The 19,996-nt window shown below is 45.0% G+C and overlaps 7 protein-coding genes across 7 annotated transcripts; 4 read left to right on the forward strand and 3 right to left on the reverse strand.

Annotated features, from left to right (window-relative positions):
• Positions 1-949: 949 nt before the first annotated feature.
• On the forward strand, positions 950-6,361 carry AOL_s00210g1 (uncharacterized protein; the record flags this gene model as incomplete). Its single annotated transcript, XM_011128803.1, has 11 exons — positions 950-1,231; positions 1,338-1,526; positions 1,627-1,735; positions 1,816-1,905; positions 1,985-2,167; positions 2,235-2,706; positions 2,791-4,356; positions 4,424-4,841; positions 4,905-5,324; positions 5,389-5,806; positions 6,057-6,361. 11 exons carry the CDS (start codon positions 950-952, stop codon positions 6,359-6,361), a joined length of 4,452 nt encoding a protein of 1,483 aa, XP_011127105.1.
• Positions 6,362-7,445: 1,084 nt separating this feature from the next.
• Positions 7,446-8,873, forward strand: AOL_s00210g2 (uncharacterized protein; the record flags this gene model as incomplete). Its single annotated transcript, XM_011128804.1, has 1 exon — positions 7,446-8,873. One exon carries the CDS (start codon positions 7,446-7,448, stop codon positions 8,871-8,873), a length of 1,428 nt encoding a protein of 475 aa, XP_011127106.1.
• A 1,110-nt stretch (positions 8,874-9,983) lies between these two features.
• AOL_s00210g3 (uncharacterized protein) lies at positions 9,984-10,817 on the forward strand (the record flags this gene model as incomplete). Its single annotated transcript, XM_011128805.1, has 1 exon — positions 9,984-10,817. The coding sequence occupies one exon, from the start codon at positions 9,984-9,986 to the stop codon at positions 10,815-10,817; it is 834 nt and encodes a 277-aa protein (XP_011127107.1).
• Positions 10,818-11,538: 721 nt separating this feature from the next.
• On the reverse strand, positions 11,539-12,993 carry AOL_s00210g4 (uncharacterized protein; the record flags this gene model as incomplete). The annotated part of the gene is made up of 4 exons (XM_011128806.1): positions 11,539-12,076; positions 12,152-12,222; positions 12,281-12,825; positions 12,882-12,993. The coding sequence occupies 4 exons, from the start codon at positions 12,991-12,993 to the stop codon at positions 11,539-11,541; spliced, it is 1,266 nt and encodes a 421-aa protein (XP_011127108.1).
• Positions 12,994-13,063: 70 nt separating this feature from the next.
• On the reverse strand, positions 13,064-14,027 carry AOL_s00210g5 (uncharacterized protein; the record flags this gene model as incomplete). Its single annotated transcript, XM_011128807.1, has 2 exons — positions 13,064-13,531; positions 13,638-14,027. 2 exons carry the CDS (start codon positions 14,025-14,027, stop codon positions 13,064-13,066), a joined length of 858 nt encoding a protein of 285 aa, XP_011127109.1.
• Positions 14,028-14,538: 511 nt separating this feature from the next.
• On the reverse strand, positions 14,539-18,397 carry AOL_s00210g6 (uncharacterized protein; the record flags this gene model as incomplete). Its single annotated transcript, XM_011128808.1, has 5 exons — positions 14,539-14,946; positions 15,026-17,953; positions 18,015-18,104; positions 18,186-18,256; positions 18,328-18,397. The coding sequence occupies 5 exons, from the start codon at positions 18,395-18,397 to the stop codon at positions 14,539-14,541; spliced, it is 3,567 nt and encodes a 1,188-aa protein (XP_011127110.1).
• Positions 18,398-19,167: 770 nt separating this feature from the next.
• Positions 19,168-19,704, forward strand: AOL_s00210g7 (uncharacterized protein; the record flags this gene model as incomplete). The annotated part of the gene is made up of 4 exons (XM_011128809.1): positions 19,168-19,185; positions 19,272-19,303; positions 19,452-19,520; positions 19,608-19,704. The coding sequence occupies 4 exons, from the start codon at positions 19,168-19,170 to the stop codon at positions 19,702-19,704; spliced, it is 216 nt and encodes a 71-aa protein (XP_011127111.1).
• Between the last annotated feature and the right edge of the window lie 292 nt (positions 19,705-19,996).

Genomic DNA, 19,996 nt, shown 5'->3' on the forward strand with positions numbered 1-19,996 from the left:
ACCCGCTTCTAGGCTTGTCATGACTATTCTCGAGGTCTCGAAGTCAATGCGGCAGCTGTCGAAGTCGACAGTATCAGCTATGGCTGTACAAAAAAAAAAAAAAACTATGACATTGGTTACATTAGTGTATGCTATATGTATAGAAGGCCGAAAGGTACCATGGTACCACGGAGGCGGTGCGGTGCGGTGCTTGCATTTGTTAGCTAGTCAGCCAACCCGGGCATGATCATGATCATACGAACTAGCTGGTAAACTCTTACTTGTCACGTGCGTGATTTGGGATGCGTGATTTTAAGCGTGGGTTGCAATTGCAATTGGTAGTTAGAGGCTAGCAGTAATTCGCCAATTAAACCAGTCAAATTATTGTTAAATCAGCAAGTAGGGTTGGTGAAGAAGGAAACGAAAGACTGAATTTTGACGATAACGACGGCTCTTGATATCAATATCGATATTGATGCTCTTGCAATTGATTAATATTGCCAGCCTTGAATCCAAATACAAATTATTATTCTTATTATTTTTTTTTAAAAAAAAAACCAGTAATAAAGAAAGAAAGAAAGAAAGAAAGAAAGAAAGAAAGAAAGAAAGAAAGAAAGAAAGAAAGAAAGAAAGAAAGAAAGAAAGGAATGAAAGAAATAGCAAAAGGAAAAGAAAAAAAAGAGCCCATGGCCAAATGAATACCTGGGCCTGTCGCACTCGGGATAGAAACTATCATGTTTGCTATTGAGCCACAAAGCAAAGCGCTTATGCACAATAGGGCGGGGTATCCTCGCCCGCGTCGATTTCAGCTGCTAGCTGAGAACCCGAAAATTCACCAACGTAATACAATTCATTTCAAATCCGATCACAATTGATTTTTCCCTAACCCGTGCGTGAATGCACCCTCAAGGCTTCTTTCTCAAAACTATTTCTGGATATCTAGTACACGTATACTCCATCGGAATTAACTATGTCTCATATTCCTGACCCTAGAGCGGGTATTGACATCACAAACCACAATGACCGACGATCTAGGCGCGTGATCTTCGACCTCGAAATTTTGAACGATACTCTTCAAGATCGATCTGTAAGCCGCGTAGGATATTTCAAAGACATCCATGGAGATCCCTTGCTTCTCGAGGAGCGCCCGCCGAAAGGGACCTTGCTAAAAGATCTTGTGACAATATTTTCGAATCCTAAAACTTGGTTTCTGATCGGGAAGGGTGTAATTACTCTCGGAAGGGGAGTTGGGGTACGCTGGATTGCCCTTATCACCTCCATTGTGCATGACGCGCGCGGCCGCACAGCAATAGTTACCAGTGCAGCGAGGCTTACGATTTTTCTTGTTAACTGTACAGTTAAAAGATCTAGCTAGCATAGTTGCATCTCTTGATGCGTATGGCCCCGTCAGAGCAGCCTTCTTACAGGGTGGGGGATTGCTCGTGAAGAGAGGGCAAGTCGAAGCAAAATGGAGTGCCATGCTTCACCCCCCTCTAAGTTATCTTGGAGATGCATTTCAGCATCGTACCATTGATGGAAGCTTTAACGTAAGTATCCATTCTCGAGAATGAATGTGTACATCGTCAAGAGTTCCTCCGGCTTCCACCAGGGCTAATTCGAGTTAATGCATGTTCACCGTACCAAAAGAGCGTCTTGCACCCACACCTGGGACAAGCAGGTACACCATATGCAAAAACTGTGCCAGCTAAGGCAAGGCTTTTAGGTGCACAACCTGATCCTGGTGATATTTTTGACCGTGAGTACTAGTCGACCCGATCCGTAAAGCATTGCTCGAAAGTTGTGGTGATCTGCTGGTACAATGTTAACTGTTACAAGGTCTCATGGCCCGCGAACTTGATGGCCCTAGAACAAGCGGCTCCGGTTTGTCTGTGATGCTGATATACCACGCTACAATCATTATTCATGGTAAACCTCATCTTCGCCCTAGCTTCGGTACGGTCTGTAAAATTGGCCAGAAGTGGTTGACCGATCGATGAATTTCTAGATATATTTCGGACAAATGAGAAAGATAAAAACATCTCAGATACATCTTCCTACCTTGATCTATCTCCTCTTTATGGATACGATGATGAGACAAATGCGAAAGTCCGCACTGGAAAACTCGGATTGCTTCACCCAGATACATTTGCAGAAAATAGGCTTCTGCGGCAGCCACCTGGAGTATGCAGTAAGAGCCAACAGTTCAAAAATACTCCTTGGTTCCTACTAGACATCTAGAACTAATAAAACCGTAGCTTATTTGGTGATGTATAATCGATACCATAACTATGTCGCCCGCCAGCTCTTACGAATCAACGAAAACGGTCGTTTCTCGATTCCCGAAAAGTATAGCGGCGAGGATCAAGCGCATGCCCTCGAACGGTATCAGGAATATTACTGGGAAATAAAAGATTTTGCCCTTCGTTACATTCAAAATAACACGTTCGCACAGAACCAACTGCAGGATACTCCCGAATTCAAGGACGAACTATTCGCTGCCCGAAAGGCGCGTATGGTGTTGTTGAAGAAGGAGGAACATGATGAATACTTGGCTATGATCCAGGGAAATCAAGAAGAGGTCGAGAGATTTCAAGAGTGGAAAGGAACCCAAGAAGACCCGGAGAATGTAAACGTCAGGTTTTACGATGCTCTAGTGAACAAGTTTATTGCGCAGCACGATGCTGCTTGGAAGAAGCTCGACGACGATCTCTTCGGGACTGCAAGACTGTGAGTACAGCATATCACAGCACACATACATCTGCTTTTCCTATATATACCCGACTAACTAACAAAATCGGATACATGATCTAGTATTACGTGCGGACTTTATATAAACATCTCAATCCATGACTACCTTCGCGCTTTGATGGGATTCCACCAATGGAATACCACATTCACCCTCGATCCCCGCCTCGAAGTCGATAAAAAAGCTGGGAAAGAAGGCCTACCGCGAGGGATTGGAAACCAAGTCTCGGTGGAGTTCAACCTTTTATATCGCTTTCATTGTGCGATCGGACAGGATGACGAAGTTTGGATGAATAATTTGATTCGTAAAACACACGGCAAAAAACTCATTGCTCTTAGCGAAGCCAAAGACTCCGAAGGAAACATCATTAAAGACCTTGAAGATGTCGATAAATGGGACCCAAGGACTCTTACTAGCGATCAATTTAACAGGGTAAACCCTCTACTTGCAAAAGATGCTAGGAAATTCGCAGCAGCAAATCCGGAAAGCCTCAGGCCAGAAAATCAAGTCTTTTTTGACCTAGATGTCACTGAACTCACCAGAGATCCTATAACGAATCAGTTCAACGATGAGAAATTAATCAATATCCTCGAAACAAAAATGGAAGAACCGATCTCCCAGTTCGGCCCTCGCAACGTCCCTCGAGCCTTAAAAGCGATCGAAGTTGCAGGTATACTTCAAGCTAGAAAATGGGAAATCGGAACGCTCAACGATTTTCGCGAGTTCTTCGGTATGAAGCGACACGAAACATTCCAATCGCTTAGCAAGGACTCGGAAATCCAACAGGCACTACGAGATCTCTACGAAGACGTCGACAAAGTCGAGTTCTATCCTGGTATTTTCTGCGAGGGCCGAGACGCAGAAAATGCTCGGGATTGTGACCCAGGCCCTCAGATTAGCGATTCCACTTTATGGAGCGCAATATTTTCCGATGCTGTTACACTTGTTCGCTCAGATAGATTCTATACGGTGGATTGGAATACCAACTCTCTCACCACTTGGGGAATGAACGAAGTAACTGCGGATAACAATACATTCAAAAGCTCCGTGTTCCATCGACTAATACAACGTGCATTCCCTGACTGGTACGAAGCCAACAGTGTACGCTTCTTCCATCCTTTCTATACTACCACCGCGAATATGAAGTATGCAAAAGAGCAAGGATATGGTGACGCATTTAACCTCCCAGAGTTCAACCCCGCCAAGGCAAAAGAAGTCGATGAGAATCTCCCTACTGTGCTTCAACAATCTACACCCTCTAAGCCGAACTCCGTCTTCAAATTGACTCGCACACTTAAGCGTCAAAATATGCCTAAAAACATCACAGTCGTTGTTAAATCTCGTGAGGCCGCCGAAGAAATTATTCATGACAAGGACGATCGATTCGTCAACCCAGCATGGATGGATACTTATGCTGTTCCAAAGGTAATAAGGGACATTCTGAAAAAGAATATCGAGCGGAAGGATAGGGCTAGTACGGACTTGAACATTGATGTCATGGGGAAAGAAAGAGACCAAATCACTGATTATTTCGAAAAAATGTCCATTAAAGTTATTAATGCGAGAAGACAGCTGTTTGAAAAGGGCGTTGGAAAGAAGGACCCTGTGTATCAAATTGACGCCGTAAGAGAGTATGTGCCCCCCCTCCTGTTCAGAATTTTCTCGATTCAAAGTCCGACAAACTAAAAAATAACATAGCTTTGCGATACCGGTTATCACACATTACTTCGCCGACTTCTTAGGCTTCAGCGATCTCATCATCGGGGAGGGCGGAAAACTATACAGTACTAACGAAATTTATCATCATATTGTAAACGTCCAAAACTACCTCTCTTACAATGTGGACGAAACCAAAAAGTGGAAGCGACGCGAGGCATTTAAAAAATCCGCTGAGTTCCTTGTGGGCCTCACGAGAAACGGACACGTTAAAGCAGCATCCGCGTGGTGGCCTCTTTGGAGATCCGAAGACCTACGCCCCGAAGCCTATATGAAGGAACTTGGCTATAAAGTCGCACAGAAACTCCTGAAGAATAAAGACATCGCGAAAAACGCCGATGAGGCTGCGGCAATAATGTTGCTTATAGGACTAGATAGTATTTATAACGCCATTCTGACAGTAAGTCTTCCAATGTGGGGCGCATGACCCTTAGTATACGAATGCTAATTCTTGAAACGCCAGTTTACTACATCTCTTGCCTTCTTCTTTGACCAAAGCAATCGTACTTTTGATTGGCGCTTCATGGCCGATGAAGAACGCAAGTATCAAAATGATTTACACGCCAAAGTCGAAAACGATCACAAAACTCGTACTCATATGCCAGATAAACACAAGAATCATTTCCAATGTCTTACCAAGCAGGAAAAGCGAAAAATCAGACACAGGGACGGACTGATTTCATGGGAAGAGATCCAAAAGATTGCTTTTGATCCTGACACTGCGGAACACGATAAGGACCACGAAATCATGCACGCTGTTCTCGAAGCCCAACGACTCAAAGTCAAACTCCCCATAGAAAGACGAGTTCTTTCCGAAACACCATTTACGGTCGAAGGCAGCGATTTTGAATTCCATACTGGGGATACTGTTCTGATTGATATTGTGAGTATGCTCCAGGGGCCGCTAGAAAATACAGGACAAACTCACAGATGTCGTTGCCATATAGCACACCGCTGAAGCCAACCGACATTCATTCTGTGATGACCCCTTCTGTGTTGAAAAGCTCCACACCCATAACCCAGTTACGAGTTATCTATCCTATACTGGCGGATTCAGTGAGGACATCCTATCTCTGTCTGCGAAACACATCCCCATCATTGGCCTCGCCGCCATGTTCAAAACACTTGGTCGAATGAAGTATCTTCGCCAAGGCCACGACTCTCAGGGAAGATTGAAATCGGTAAACAATAATCCATCTTATGGACACCTCGCAAATCGAATGGCCCCGAAAGTTTTCAAGGCAACAATGGGAAAACTCAAAGAGAGGGCACAGAAGGAAAAGAGCGGTGAAAGCTTTGATACGGCACCTGAGAGTTACACATATCTTACGCCAGAATGGGACGAAACGATGCCGTTTCCAAATAGTAAGTTTTGGCCTTGACTTCCTCAATCCTTTAGATTCGAGTTCTCTTTGTTTTCGCCGCGGGACCACTTTCTCGCCTATGGATTGCACCTCAATTAAGCTCAACACTTAATTCCATGCAACGCAAAATAGCAGTACCATGTGTGGTATTTCGATATGTTTGGATCTCACGTAGCACGAATATTAATGTAGCAAAACGTGCAATTGCTGATCATATCGAATTCTATTATTATTTATTGTTTAATCTACAGCTATGAAAATACGTTTCAACGGTTATGGTCAAGGTGTCTGGATATACGGCGATAATTCAGACCAGAATCATGGTATCATCTCGCTCTGGGCACCCCAAGGTCCCAGTCATACCGGGGGAAGCTGGGCTCCCTCGAAATGCACTTGCACCAGTGGGAGTTGTAGGTGTGCTTTGGATGTCAAATCTCGAGTAGAGGCCCTAGAGCAAGGACAGAAAGATTTGAACACGGGGGTTAGCGAGTTGAAGGAGGAAGACATCCGATTGTTGAAGAGCTTGGGGACCGTACATTCCGGATGTGGTATGTAAGGATGCAATTGTGCAACGAGCGTATAGATTGGAATCTACTATGTAGATCGTCAGGATTAATTGGTTTGTATAAGTAATGCCGTATTCAGTGTCATTTTATCCTCTCGAGCTTTACATATCGGAGGTTTGGGGGTTCGAGCTGCGCTGCTGCATGCGCACGTACACCTCCAACCCCTCTGGTTCGGGGATTCGTGTAACGACCTGAGTATCCCGGTAAGCTAACATTAATTAAAGCACGTGCACCTGATAGATACATTAAACGAATGTAGCCAGCTAGCGATATTGTATGCTAGTCTATTGGTGAAAATGGGTATATAAATTATCGATCATCTATACGTCTACGACTAAATATGGAAGAAGTGATATTCGGGTGTCGAGGATGCACGTGAATTATAGGATAGGCGTCATCGTCTAGGAAAGAACGTGTGATCGCTAATTTGGACTGATCTATATCGGTACATTAACGTTTTAAGTGTTTGTGCTGGCTGGCCGAGTCAACTGAATTGGTGAAGCCATGTGCTGTCAATCATTAGTATTATAAAATACTCAAGGATTTAAACTACTACGGAACCCATTCGCTCCCGCCCCTTTCCCCTCGTCCTCCGTCACACCTAATAGTTTCGACTACGACTTGCTCAATCAATTCGGTATACCGTTCCATATTCCAAAAGCAATCCTTTAGATCTCGAGTTTAAACTCGCATTAAATTGTTCACAGCTATTGCTTCTTAGCTTGGCAAATTCTTTTCGTTCTTTCCTAATACAACCTCGATATTCGAAACCAGTATCAGAGATATACGAGATCGCGATAGCCCTTGTCAGTTTGCTCTATCAATCTTTTTAATTTTGATTCCTCGAACCAGCCAATATCAGGAATACACCCATTCTGTGAGGCGGGCCTCAAGTTACAGCTTTCTATTTCCGACACTTTGGTCGGCTCACCTTAGCTTCAGACTTAACATTTTACACGAGAGACTCGAGAGACTCGATAATATTAGCACAGGGCCTTTAAAATATTTTCTTGATCATCCTCTTGGGCAAGACGATCCTTACAATATACCTAAAGCCTAAAATCATTTATCAAAATGATGAATTTCGAAGAAGAGATCAATCAACCCATGATCGACGCGTGGCAGATCCCCACATGCAACAACAGCGAAAACCCGGACTTTGACGACTATATAGGAATCCTCAATAGAGTTCCCGATAGTGGAGGCGATGGCTTATATGAGTCCGGAATTGGCGCTTTGCCCGACCCCTTCCTCGACGTCGACTTCAGCAACCTCGAACTCGAACCTTTCGAAGCCAACGATCCTTCTTTTCAACTTTTACCACCCCAAGAAGTCAATTGGGACCCTCTTGAATATTCACTTCCGTCTTCTAGCGCAAATCTCGTAGAATGGGAAGATTCCTTACCAAAAACTTCCAGCCCCCAGGATGTAGATCGGATGATGACTCCTTCTCTCACTAAGGGTGTTCTGGAGTCGGATTCCGATCACAATCCGGGCAGTGTATCCCCATTTAAGTCGGGGACAGAAATCCCAACCTCGAATCAGTACCAGTTGTCCCAGGACGAAGCTACCGGAATATATATATCTCCCGCGTTTCAAACAGAATGCGAAAGGAATATTGCATATAATGCACCTGGGTTGATTTATGCGAATCAGCTAGGGATCGAACAAATGGGGTTTCTTGATGCCTTACCCTCGCAGGACCAAGTTCCGTGTACATCAATCTACGGGCCAGTCTCGGCGCCCAACGAACCCTTAAGCTGTCATACTCAACAAAACAGCATTACGTATGACGCTAAAGCTTTCGAAGACGACGCGCAGAAAAGGAAGCGATCAGACAGCTTCCAGAGCATACTGGCCAGCTCAGACGGGGAGCCACTGGCCAAACGCTCACGAGGAAGGCCTAGAACTCACCCACTACCACTGGACGCGGAAGGAAACCCCATTCAACCTACCCGAAAAAAGGCACCACCAAAACATACGCCTCCGGTGAAACCAAAGGTGCAAGGCTCTAAAGAAATTTCAAATAAATATCACCGTGCAAGTCCGGCCCAAGTACTCATCCATCACTCTTATGGTAGTCCTCCTCGATACCTGTCAGGGAACACATGTCGATTGCTTTTTAGTCGACTAGAAGAAATCTCACGGAATTATCCGCAGTGCCAAATCCAGGTCGTCTCCATCGAAGAAATCAAAGAGCTAGATGAAATTCTCGATCTCTTCAGAAGATATTTTGACTATAAATTTCATCAGAATAAGGCTATTTCATTTATGGGCGACTGGTTTGTTCGAACGATTGAAGGATTATGGTTTGCTTTCTCTCCTGGCGCCGAGCGGTTTAGGATTTTGAAAAAGAGAGATGGAGAAGTGTTGAGGATATTCAAAGTTGGGAAGGGACTTACGGGAAATTATTTGAATACTGAAGCAACTATTGCAATGGCTGTTCGGCAGCGGGAGAAAGAGATGATAGAGGAAGCGGAGACAAGGGAGGTCGCGGCATAGTATGACGGAGTGACTAGAAAAGTACGGATAAAGATGAAGATATTGGTCTTCGAAGTCATCAATGCCGAGTCTTAGTATGAGCAGACAGCGAAGTTTTGGATATTTTTGCGAAGGGTCATGGAAGCTAGGTTTGGGTTTTATATTGCGAACTTACCCACGAGCCGAGTAATTGTACAGGGCAGATGGGTATTTAGATGGTACCTACAGTTTGGAAGAGTATTTCTTCTTCCTCGTTTTCATCCTTTTTATTGATATGCGTATCTAGAGGTTGGACTTCATACCCTTTCTTTTGTTTTAAGCTTCTTTTCTTTCCACTCTTTGTGGCGTTTTGGGACTCCCATTCTTTGTTTTTGATACCCCATTATGAAAGGACTTTTAAGGTTTACGGATGTTATTTTGAAGAATAAAAGCTTCAGTACGTTTTTGATGTTTACGAGGCAACCCTGTATACATGTATCATTATTTGTAATGTTTTTTTGGGCTAAGTATTCCCCCTCCCCAGCTTTTCATTGGAATATGTACTCATGTGCTGTATTTTACTTGTTAGACGCTGTGATGACAGCGTATTTGTTGCTTAATGGCCGATCCCAACCTCCTCCATCTCCCCAGTTTCTTTTCTTTCCTTCTTTCTTTCTTTCTTTCTTTCTTATTTTTTTTGAGTATGAGGAGAGCTTCATGTATGTTAGTCTGCACTATTGGCTATTTCCTTTATTTCCGTGTAAGTTTTGCCGAAAGTAGTTGGTTATCCTGTATGTAGTAGATAAAAAATGTAATACATAGTAGATGTACACATACTATAAATGGTATAATATATATGTAATAGAAGGGAGGAGAGAAAATGAAAAGGTGGAGAACAATATGTGTAGTTTTTTTGAGAAATCGATCGAATGTGTGTTGGAAGTGTTGTTATTTTACTTTGTGTAACTTGAAAGTAGCGTTCGGCTATTCCTGCCTCTTCTTCGTTCTTTCGGTAAAACAAGACCGGGTCTTTTTTTTGATTTTCAGTTGTCGCAAAAGATTTGCGACTTTTTCTTTCGCGATCTCCTGTCGCTACCACCACCACCACCACTCCGTACCACCAAAAAAAAATATAATATAATATAATATAAAATGCCAAAACGTCCCGCCCCGCACGTCTCCTCCGGCGAAAGCCATAACAATAATCATCATAACCCCCGACAACCAAAAAAACCACGACATGCATCATCATCATCATCATCATCATCAACAACAAACCCGCATCATCGTCAAAAGCCCGGCGGGTTCACAGTCGGTCCCGCAAACCTCCCAGACGGAACATTTCGAAGAAAAGCACAAAAGATAAAAAAGGGTTTAATCCACCGGGCGAAGTTATGGAAAGGGTTGGAGAAGATTAAACGGGAGGGAGGGATTGTTTCTACGAATACTGGGGGACGTAAACGTGGGAATGGTGGAAATGATGATGATAACGATGATGATGATGAGGATGAAGCTGCGGTGAGAGCTAGAAGGAGGATGGAAAGAGCTATGCAGGACGATGGTGGAGAGAGCGACGACAACGACGACGATGATGATAATGATAATGGAAGTGAAATCATTGAACATGATGTTCCAAACGTCGAAAATGTGGAATCATCGGATGAGGATAAACCGGCACCCACCAATGATGACGAAGAAGAAGATCCACATACACACCCTTCACGAAAACAACATACCCGCCGTCCCCGACAATCCCGTTACAAAAATGAAATCTCAATCTCCAAAAAAGTTAGAGAAGTGAAAGCTGAAAGGGAAAGAATTGAAAAGGCAAAGGCCGCGGCTATCGAAAGAAGGGAAATGGATAGGAAGGCCAGGAATAAGGCTATGGGTGCAGGCAGGGGGGCGAAAACTGGCACGGGACAGATGAAGCTGGGGAGACAGAGTAAAGGACTGTTGGATAAGGTCGAGAGAATGGTCAAAGGGTGAGATGAAGCTAGAGTCGAACTATTAGTTGGAAACATTGATACTACGGTTTCATTGTCCCGTCGGCAGGCCTCGTCTGTATGCTCCAATACTTGACTGAGCCACATAACTAAGCTGGTCGAGAGAAAAATTCAATACTGAGATTCCAAACGGAGCCAAGGGATATATGCTCAGCTGACCTTATCGGCAAGGACGACATAAACAGCCGAGAACTGAACGAGGCGTAAGATGATGATAACTCCCTTACACTGCAAGCCCACATCTCCGAACACTATAGAAGTAGTGTCCAGGAAGGTTAGCAGGCCTGTATACATGGTGTATATTATTTTCCCTATCCTTTAGCGAGTCAAGAACTGCTACCACAAACTTTGAACATTTCCCATCGCATTGAAATGTAATTACAGTTATCTAGCTAGCCATGATTATTTAGATCTTCAAAACGCCAAAAGCTATGTGAACAGAAAGCAAGGTCTACCCCGCACGGTCTCTACGATGGTAAAAAAAGAAAAAAAGGTGAATGAATGAAACTTATGCGAGGTCCACGAGAGAGGTGAAAAGAACGCCGTGTGCACATTAACAGACAGTGCAACCTTGGAACCTTCATATAAAATTATTACCCCCCCGGACGTCCAATTCCAACTCCCGAAAAAAGAGAAACAAATGTCAAAACTCTCTTCCAAGCTCTCCAGATCTATAGCTAGAAATCGTCCCCCGGCAAGCCGCCCTACCACACCGGGTTCCGTTTCTCAAAATCTTTAATCTGGCCTTCCACCTTCTCAACCTCCTTTTCAAGTTCTCCAAGGCTTTGCGCCAATGCCCCAATCTCCTCGAACCTCCTACTCGCCTTCGCACTCGCAATCATCTCCCCAACTAAGAACTTCTGCTCTTCCAGAACCGCTAGCTGCTCTTTTAGCAACTTCTCCTCGGCATCGACCTCCGGATTACTGCTCACAACACTACTGGCATCATCTATAATGCTTGCAGGCGACCCTAGGCCTCTGTGATGCCCATTACCAAGCTTGCTGGATTTGGTTTGTTTCAGTATTTTCGGCAAAGCTTTCAGCGGAAACATGTGAGTTTGTAAAAACTCGACGGAATACAAGTATATAGATCGTTGAAGCTGTTTCTGGGTCGGGGAGTCTGTTGGGAGATTCACTATACGCTTCGCAGCAGTGTCATATTGTGTGAAAGCGTCGAGGAGGCGCTTGCGAGTTTTCGAGGCCTCGGAACGTTGTTGCGGAGTCGGGGGTCTGCTTGAGTCCCTATCACCAGAGGCAGGGTTTTCAGTATTAGAATATAGAAGATGAGTGTTCAATCCACCCATATGAGTTACGTACTGTAAGGTTGCCAGTAATTTTTGGAACCGGGGGAGCATGGTAATAATTCCCTTCTCGAATTCGACCATTGTCTATATCATGATGTCAGTGTCAAGTAATCAAGTCTAGGTTTAAACGCCATCCACAAACCTCGTAGCTCTTCTGATCCGGCGGCTTCCGGGCAACTTCGTCCATGAAATCCCTTTTGCTAAACAGCACACCGTTACACTCTCTACATATCCTAACATCTAATGCGACCTCACCCATCTTCTCTGTTAATGTCTTTCCTCCCCCCACATTGACATTAACATTCAACCCCACCTCGCTTGAACACCCGGTTCTAGTATCGCCACAAACTACTTTCCCACACAACCTACAATGGTGCTTTCGGAGTGAAAAGTTTGTGAAAGTCTGTTTACAGAACGGACAATTCGGAACCTTGGCATCGTCCTCCCAATTTACTATAGTTTGCTCCAGCAGTTTTCGCTGGTTTCGTAGACCATTAAGATTGACGGGCCAAAGCTTGGAAGCAGCGCTCTGTTGTTGAACATTGAGCATTTCTGCTGCGGTAGGGTCCGTGAGAACTTGTGTAAGCTTCGTCAACCGTTTATCTAAGCGAGAAGTCTCGAGATGTTGTTTGTCGACATTTTTTTGGCGAAGGGATTTGAAATCTGAGGTATGATCTCTGACAAAGCCTGCAGTATCTTTATTTAGTATGCTTGTGGTATATCCAGAGAAACAATATACATACCTTTATGATCAAGATAGCCATCTCTCGACACATAACAGCTCTCGCACACCCTACACCAAGCACCTCTAACCGGTTCATGGAGCGCCGCCCGCGAAAGTTTTATTTGATACATCGTGTGCTCTTCACAAAAGAGCTTGCCGCACTTTCTACCTTTGTGTAAAACGGAAGCTCAGCTCTCAAGTTCACGATACAAATTGACATAAAAGTCCAGAAATTTCGAAAGTTTGGACGGGAGAGGGTTGATTATACCGACAGTTCACGATGCCATTGCTATTACCCAGCAACTTCCCACAAGCAGGCTCTGTGCATAGATCCCTATGTCCTGCTTTCTGCCAATTTTGCCTCGTTACGAATTCTTCCGGGTCTCTTTCCTGCTTTACAACAGGAGGAGTAATTGTGGCGATACTTGTAATAGACGCAGTCGAGGCAATACTAGGTGCCGGGGTCGGTGATTGTATCGTCGGGTGGAAGTTATCATTCGATTCGAAAACATCAAGGCCCTTTAGCTTCTGATTGATCAGTGCTACAGGCTGGAATTGTTTTGCTTTTAGTAGGTTCTTCTGGAACCATGATGATATATCGTCCTTCTCGACTTCCTCGACTTCCTTGTGTTCTTCGTCTAAGTGGCGGTTGAGTTGGAGGAGGGTGACCTTTTAATCCCGTCAAGTTGCAACCAGACAGAGTAAATATATCAGTAACCAATCTCTCGGATACCACAAACAATATTCGATTCCCATTAGGCTAGGAACTGCATACCATATCCGTCTCACAGATAGGACATATCATCCTCCCCGGACTCTCCGTCTCCCCACCATATCGTCCAATCCCACCACCTCCAACAGCAAGTCCATTTCCCGTACCATTTCCAACAGGTGTAGAATACCCACTCGCAGTCGCACTATCCTGCCGCCGGTGCCCACTGCCGTGACCCCCGACTCCAGAAATAATACCAAAGGAGCTTTGCGAAGCGTATGAAGCGGAACTCTCGGAAGGAGAAACAGCTAAGCCGGGTCGGTGAGCGAGAGCCGGTGAAAGAACTGTGCGATTTGGAATCGGTCGCCCTAGGACGCGACCGCCGGGTTTAGGACGGGCGGGAGAGGTGGTGGCGGTGGTGGACGAGGGGGGTCGGGGTGAATGGTGGTTCATCGTGTAGTGGCTTTACCACCACCCGAGCTTCCGGAATTCTAATTCTAGGTCAATAGGCGGAGTTGTAAGAATGTCGAAGGCATGGGAGAGCTTTGAGATGAGAGTAGAGGCGATAGGCAAAGTCAGGGGAAAGGGGTGTTATAAAGCGACCGTGGGTTTGACTGGCGATGAAGGAAGGCTTGTAATTTGAGAGAGTGGCCTAGCTGCAGGAGGGATGGAGGATTAGATGAGATAATGGCGGGCCTTGTTTGAGCCGGTTTCCTTTCCTGTGAGCTACGCCACATCTCAACACATTCCGAGACAAAATCCAACAATCATCACAGCTGGGAGGCACAGATTTGGGATAGTCTCGAGGCAACTTGGCGCACGATAATGCCTTCTACGGAAACTGTAAATGGTAGATTTAAGATAAATGAAGAATATAAATACAGAGACAATCAACTTTGCTCCCAAGGTGTCTCGTCTAAATACTGGTTATTACTTATACAGCCGTACACGCTTGTATCGTACATCACTCATCATCTCCCTTCTGCCTTCGCCTCTTACTCTTACTGACCTGTCCTCCCTCATCGTCCCCCTTCCTCTTCCTCCCCTCTTTCTTCCAAAACTCCTTTCCTTCCCTCTTCTCTCTAGCTTCCTTCATCTCCATATTCTCAGCCACCTTCGCTCTGTAAACCTTCCTCTTCTCCTCCTTCTTCTCCCGTCTCTTCTCTACCTTTTCGTTCCTCATAGTCTGCAGCTTCTGCAACAGATCTCTTGCCTTCTTCTCTTCTCCGCCCAAAACCACAGCCCGTTTTTGCATATACGTCTCCTTCTTCTGCGGTTTCATAGCATGGATTTGGGATTTAAATGGGAGTTCTGCTTGAACTGCCTTCGGTACCCGCAGAGGATTGAAGTGTCTTGTTTGCCGTTCGATTTTCTACAAGTTGCCGGTTAGCAAAGCTTTTAAACGGAGGAGGGTGGAAGAAAAACTCAGATAACAGGTTCACAAAACATACCTTGTACTTAGAATCCTTCAATAATGGCGTTGCTACTCCCTCCTCCGCTCTAACCTGTCCCGTCAACCTCATAGCCTTCCATCCTCCCTCTCCCAGCAAGTTTGTCATCGGGTTATAAAACTTCTTGGGCTTAACCGGATACCATGCTCTTAAAAACACAATATCACTCATCAAGATCTTGTCCTCAAACGTAGCTCTGAAGTGTCCATCCGGTTTACTTAAGGCCCGTTTAATCTGTCCCCTAACGCCAGAAACAGTGCGTATACCCGCTCCTTCGAACTTTGCAACTTCAAGGGACGATGTAAACATGTCCTTGATGAATGCAGTGTTCTTAAAGATCTTTTGGGGGTACCCCGTCAACTTAAGTTTCTTGACGATCTCTGTACCCTCATCGACGTTCAATACCACACCGGTAGCGGAGATTCTGAAACCGGGGTTTTCGTTTGAAACACTGTTTACACAGCAGAAGCCGGTGTTTGGAGCGATTAATGGCCCGTAGAATGTTCCCGTGCAGTGCATATGTTCAGGAGTGTATTTAAGCATCCTATTCCTCGTTCGAGAATCGCTCAAAGAGTAGATAGGAATACTCTGAAATCGTCGCCAACCAAGACTAAATATCAGCGGATCATTCGTTTTCAAAATCCGTTTGTGCCATCTATGTCTTTTGATTCGGACTTGCAAAAATCCAAATCGATCTTCCGTAGGTGTAAGACCACCGACAAGGATTGGCTGTTTTGGATCGAAATGCTGAACGAATTCGCAGGGAACACCAGAGAGGACGATTCGAGCATATGTTCCGGGACGGAAGCCCTCGATTCGGACACGGGTGTTTAGATCTAGATCTTCCAGTTCTGCCTTGTTGACATCTTGTTGTTTGGTAAGTTTGGCCTTTTGGGCCTCGTACCACTCATCCTCGCCGAATTCCTCCTTGTCTTCTTGCCCCAGTTGGCCCTCGTCTGCTTCTTCTTCAAAACGGAGCTTTAGTTCTTCCTTTTTGCGGGCGTTTTTCTCTCTTTCTTGTTCAATCGTAAGTTTTTCCTCGGGTTCGTCAGGTTTATCCGTTGGACCAGATTTTTCTCCTGTTTCCAGATCTTCGAATTCACCATCACCCTCATCAGAACCAAAGCCAGAAAAGTCGTCATCGTCCATATCCTCATCTCCGTTCTCTCTCCTCTCCTGTTCGTCGAGAAGATTTGCAGTAATAAACCTTCTTCGCAGATCCTCCATATCAGCTTCTGTCTCCTTCCACTTCTTTTCCAGTGCGTCGATATCATAACTTGGCATGCCACGGTCAACTACCACAGAGGCATCTTCGCCCAAATCCTTTGCCTTCTTGAAGAAATCTTCTTCTTCAGCTTCTTCTTCCTCTTCTTCCTCTTCTTCGATTGTCTCTCCGCGCCAGAGCTTCGCGACGTTCGACAAACTGACGTTTTCATCATACAATAGCTTCCCAAGCTCCTTGATGTTCTTTTTCTTGTTCTTTGAACTATTCTTGAACATTTCCACAGCTCTATCTGTGAGATTTCGTTTCCACCGAGCATTTCCATCCTCATCCTCCATATCTGAATCAAGCTCCTCGTCTTCATCAGAAGGCATCTCATCATCGTCGAAAGATTGTTCGGATACATCAGATACAGAACCAATATCAGAGTCGCTGTCTGCAAACGCAATGTCTTCGTCTCCACCTTCGGAGTTATTGAGGGACGCAAATTTCTTTTGCAGCTTAACACCATTGTCTCCCGACATGTCCTCGGTATCGGAATCCTCGTCACTATCACCATCGTCTCCTTCTTCATCAAAGTCTTCCTCTTCATCATCTTCATCATCCTCCCCACTCTCGAAACCCTCATCATCTTCGTTTCCATTGGCCATAGCCCGCCCTGACCGCTTCATCTTCCGCCCAGCATCACCAGATTCATCAGCGTTGCGGAGCAAAGCCCCATTGCTGAACAACCGTACACCACCGTCGCGGTCTTGTGCAGTCCCCTGACCAAGCAAATTCTGTCTTCCTTGCAACCCAACCACTAATCTCTCTCCCACGTCTCTTTCTCCGGCTTCCTCACCATCACCTTCTTCGCCATTATTGAAGTTACTCGTCTTCACATCAATATAAACTGCATCTTTATCCACCAAGACACCACCGACATCACTCATCGGCGCAAATATTAGCTTTTGCTTGTCGCCCAATCTCCTTCTCTTCGAGCCTTCTTTACCCTCCATCCTCTGGGTAGCCTGCGGTGTTGGACACGGATCCGCTAGTCCCTCCACGCTTGCCACTTGCAAATCCCCCACACCGGGAATATGTACTCTCCCATCCACTGCTGGGAAATTCGTGCCTCGAAGGTATCCATAGACCGCCACCGTTCTATTAGAGTCTTCATTTTCTTCGATCATCGCAGGGTCCGTGAGATCTACCATCCGGTCAGCGAGCATATATGGATGTGTATTTCGCCAAATAATCGGCCGAGGATTTTTCATAACGCTGATGAATCTCGATAAATTCAAAATCTCTCGATCAGGGTACCGCCCATTTATAACACCACTTAAGTAGAACAACTTGGCACCATGGTACAGTTCACTCCAGAATCTATGTTTTAATCTCTTTTTCGCAGTTTGTAGGGTTGCCGGTGAACGGAACAAATCGAGGTGAGTGAGAATTCCAAAGATGTTAGAGGGCATGCCATGGCAGGACATGATGTTCAGAAACTCCATTGTTTCCATTTCGAACCCGAAGTTACCATCGATGAGGAGGAGAACAATGTCAGCGATTTTGGCAGTGTCGATCATGGCGGGGAGGGAAGGGTGGCATTCTAGAAAGGTTAGACGTCGCTTTTTGGAGGTTACGACGGTGATAGGGCCGGCGATAGATGTTAGGGTGTGTTTTGTATAGCGACGAACGAGGGACTTGATGAGTGTAGTTTTGCCAGTCTAGTTCATGCCGTTAGATATGATGTCGATAGAGAACTCCCAAGGTGGGTTAATAACATACACCAGGAGGTCCGACGACGGCGACGACAATGGGCGGTGCTTCCTCAGGAAGACGGTCCACCAGAGGGACGTGAAGCTTCCTTTCTTTGATCTATCCATCCAACCAACCACCAGCGTTAGAGCTCATACTACAAAGCATAATAACATCATTAAAGAAGTGTATAAATCGTACATCATGACTTCTCTTCGCCTGCTTTGCAAGCTTTCCAGGGTTTGCGAACGCGAACGCCTTGGGATTAGGTCCTATGAGAAAGTGTAAGCCTGGTGTGTGTTTTCTCGAATATCAATGGATGACTGAGGATATAAAATCGTACCACCAGTATGTTTGCTCTTCTTCTTCCCCTTCGACTTCGAAGCACGATGGGGAGTATTTGCCTGATCCATTGCGACGACCGGTTGATATTGATGAGGTCGTGGGTATTGTGTACAGTCGCCTGTCGCAGAAAAACTAGCTATGGTCTTCAAAACCAAATCTCAAAATTTTTGGCTCCCAGCGAAAAAAATGCGACCAGGATCAGTGGTGCCAAGACAATATCTTTATTGCCAAGACATCCCGCGCCAAGGATCGACCAGCCAACACAAGTCGAGTCCCCATCCCGATGCAAAGCGAGTCGTGTTTGAGTTCGAGTTCGAGTTCGAGTTCGAGTTCAAGCTCAGTTGTGAATCGAATCTGAACGAATCAAGCTCAGCTCAGCTCAGCTCAGCCAGATCTGGACCCAGCCAGGCCAGTCGACCAGCCTGTAATGCCCGTAATGCCCAACTCAACCTAATCCAAACCCGTCGAGAGACATGTGAGCCCAACCTCAATTCTGCCAGTCATGGCTGGCGTCTTACCCCTCCATTGGTGGTGCCATCATTTGGCGGGGTTTTTTCCCGTACGTCATCCGCAGCAAGCTTAACCAAGCAAGCAAGGCCATCCAGGACGTTAGTAATTAGTCCGGGTAGATGTGATCTGGATCAGCGTCGGAATGAGAAAGTATAAAGGGGACACTGGAGTTCCGTCATCTTCATTCATTCTCAACTTTATCATCTAATATCTTTACTACAACCTGCCTATATATCTTATCGACCCTCTGAATTTACAAATTACATCTTCAAAATTGTTTCGAATTACACGGTTTAATAGTTTAAGATACTATTCTAAGAACATCAAAATGCCTACAACCTACATCGTACGTTTTCCCAATGCCAGATTAGGCCAGCATAGATGATATTGTGGGGTATGTTCCATGCTAACTAGCTGGTGGGGTTTATTTAGATCACTGTCAAGGACGGCGAAAACAAGGAAGAGTAAGTCTTCTTCTAGCTCTGTTTCTGCCAAACATCGACATCGACATCTATATCTAGTATACAGCTACTAGATATAAGACGATTACTTGTCACGGCCGGATATAATTGTTAAATCGAAGCCAACGTTTTCTAACTCATTCCCCCGCAGAGTCAAACAGCACGTCATCGACTCCGGTGCTAAAATCACCCATGACTACACTCTCATTCATGCTTTTGCGTACGTTAACTCTACCAGAATCTTCTATAAATACCATTTATGCTTTACAGTGTTTATTTGGAAATTTATCTAATTGGTGTCGAACAGTGCCGAATTCCCAGATGATGCCGTTACAACTTTCCAAGACCATCCGAAGGTCTCTGCCTGGGAGAAGGATCAAGAAGTAAAGACCCAAGTAAATTAGATGAATGGGTCTTTTCCCCCCTCGGTACTATTGTTCCTAGATCTAGATACTTACGGGTTCCCATCTGGTGGCCAACTTCGGTTGCTCTGTACCACCATATTATGTCATATGTCTCGTCATGTGTAGAACGGGGGGGTTATAACGCTGAACTTCAGAGCCTTGTCTTCTTCCATGATTTACGAGTAGCACAGAGGTATAGATAGACTGAATGCAATTTACTTGATACCCTGATATGATAAATATACAGGACATATTGACATTTTATCATTTTTGACCTTAAATATCTACTTGA

The sequence above is a fragment of the Orbilia oligospora genome, assembly GCF_000225545.1.
Source record: "Orbilia oligospora ATCC 24927 unplaced genomic scaffold scaffold00210, whole genome shotgun sequence".
Taxonomy (NCBI): domain Eukaryota; kingdom Fungi; phylum Ascomycota; class Orbiliomycetes; order Orbiliales; family Orbiliaceae; genus Orbilia; species Orbilia oligospora.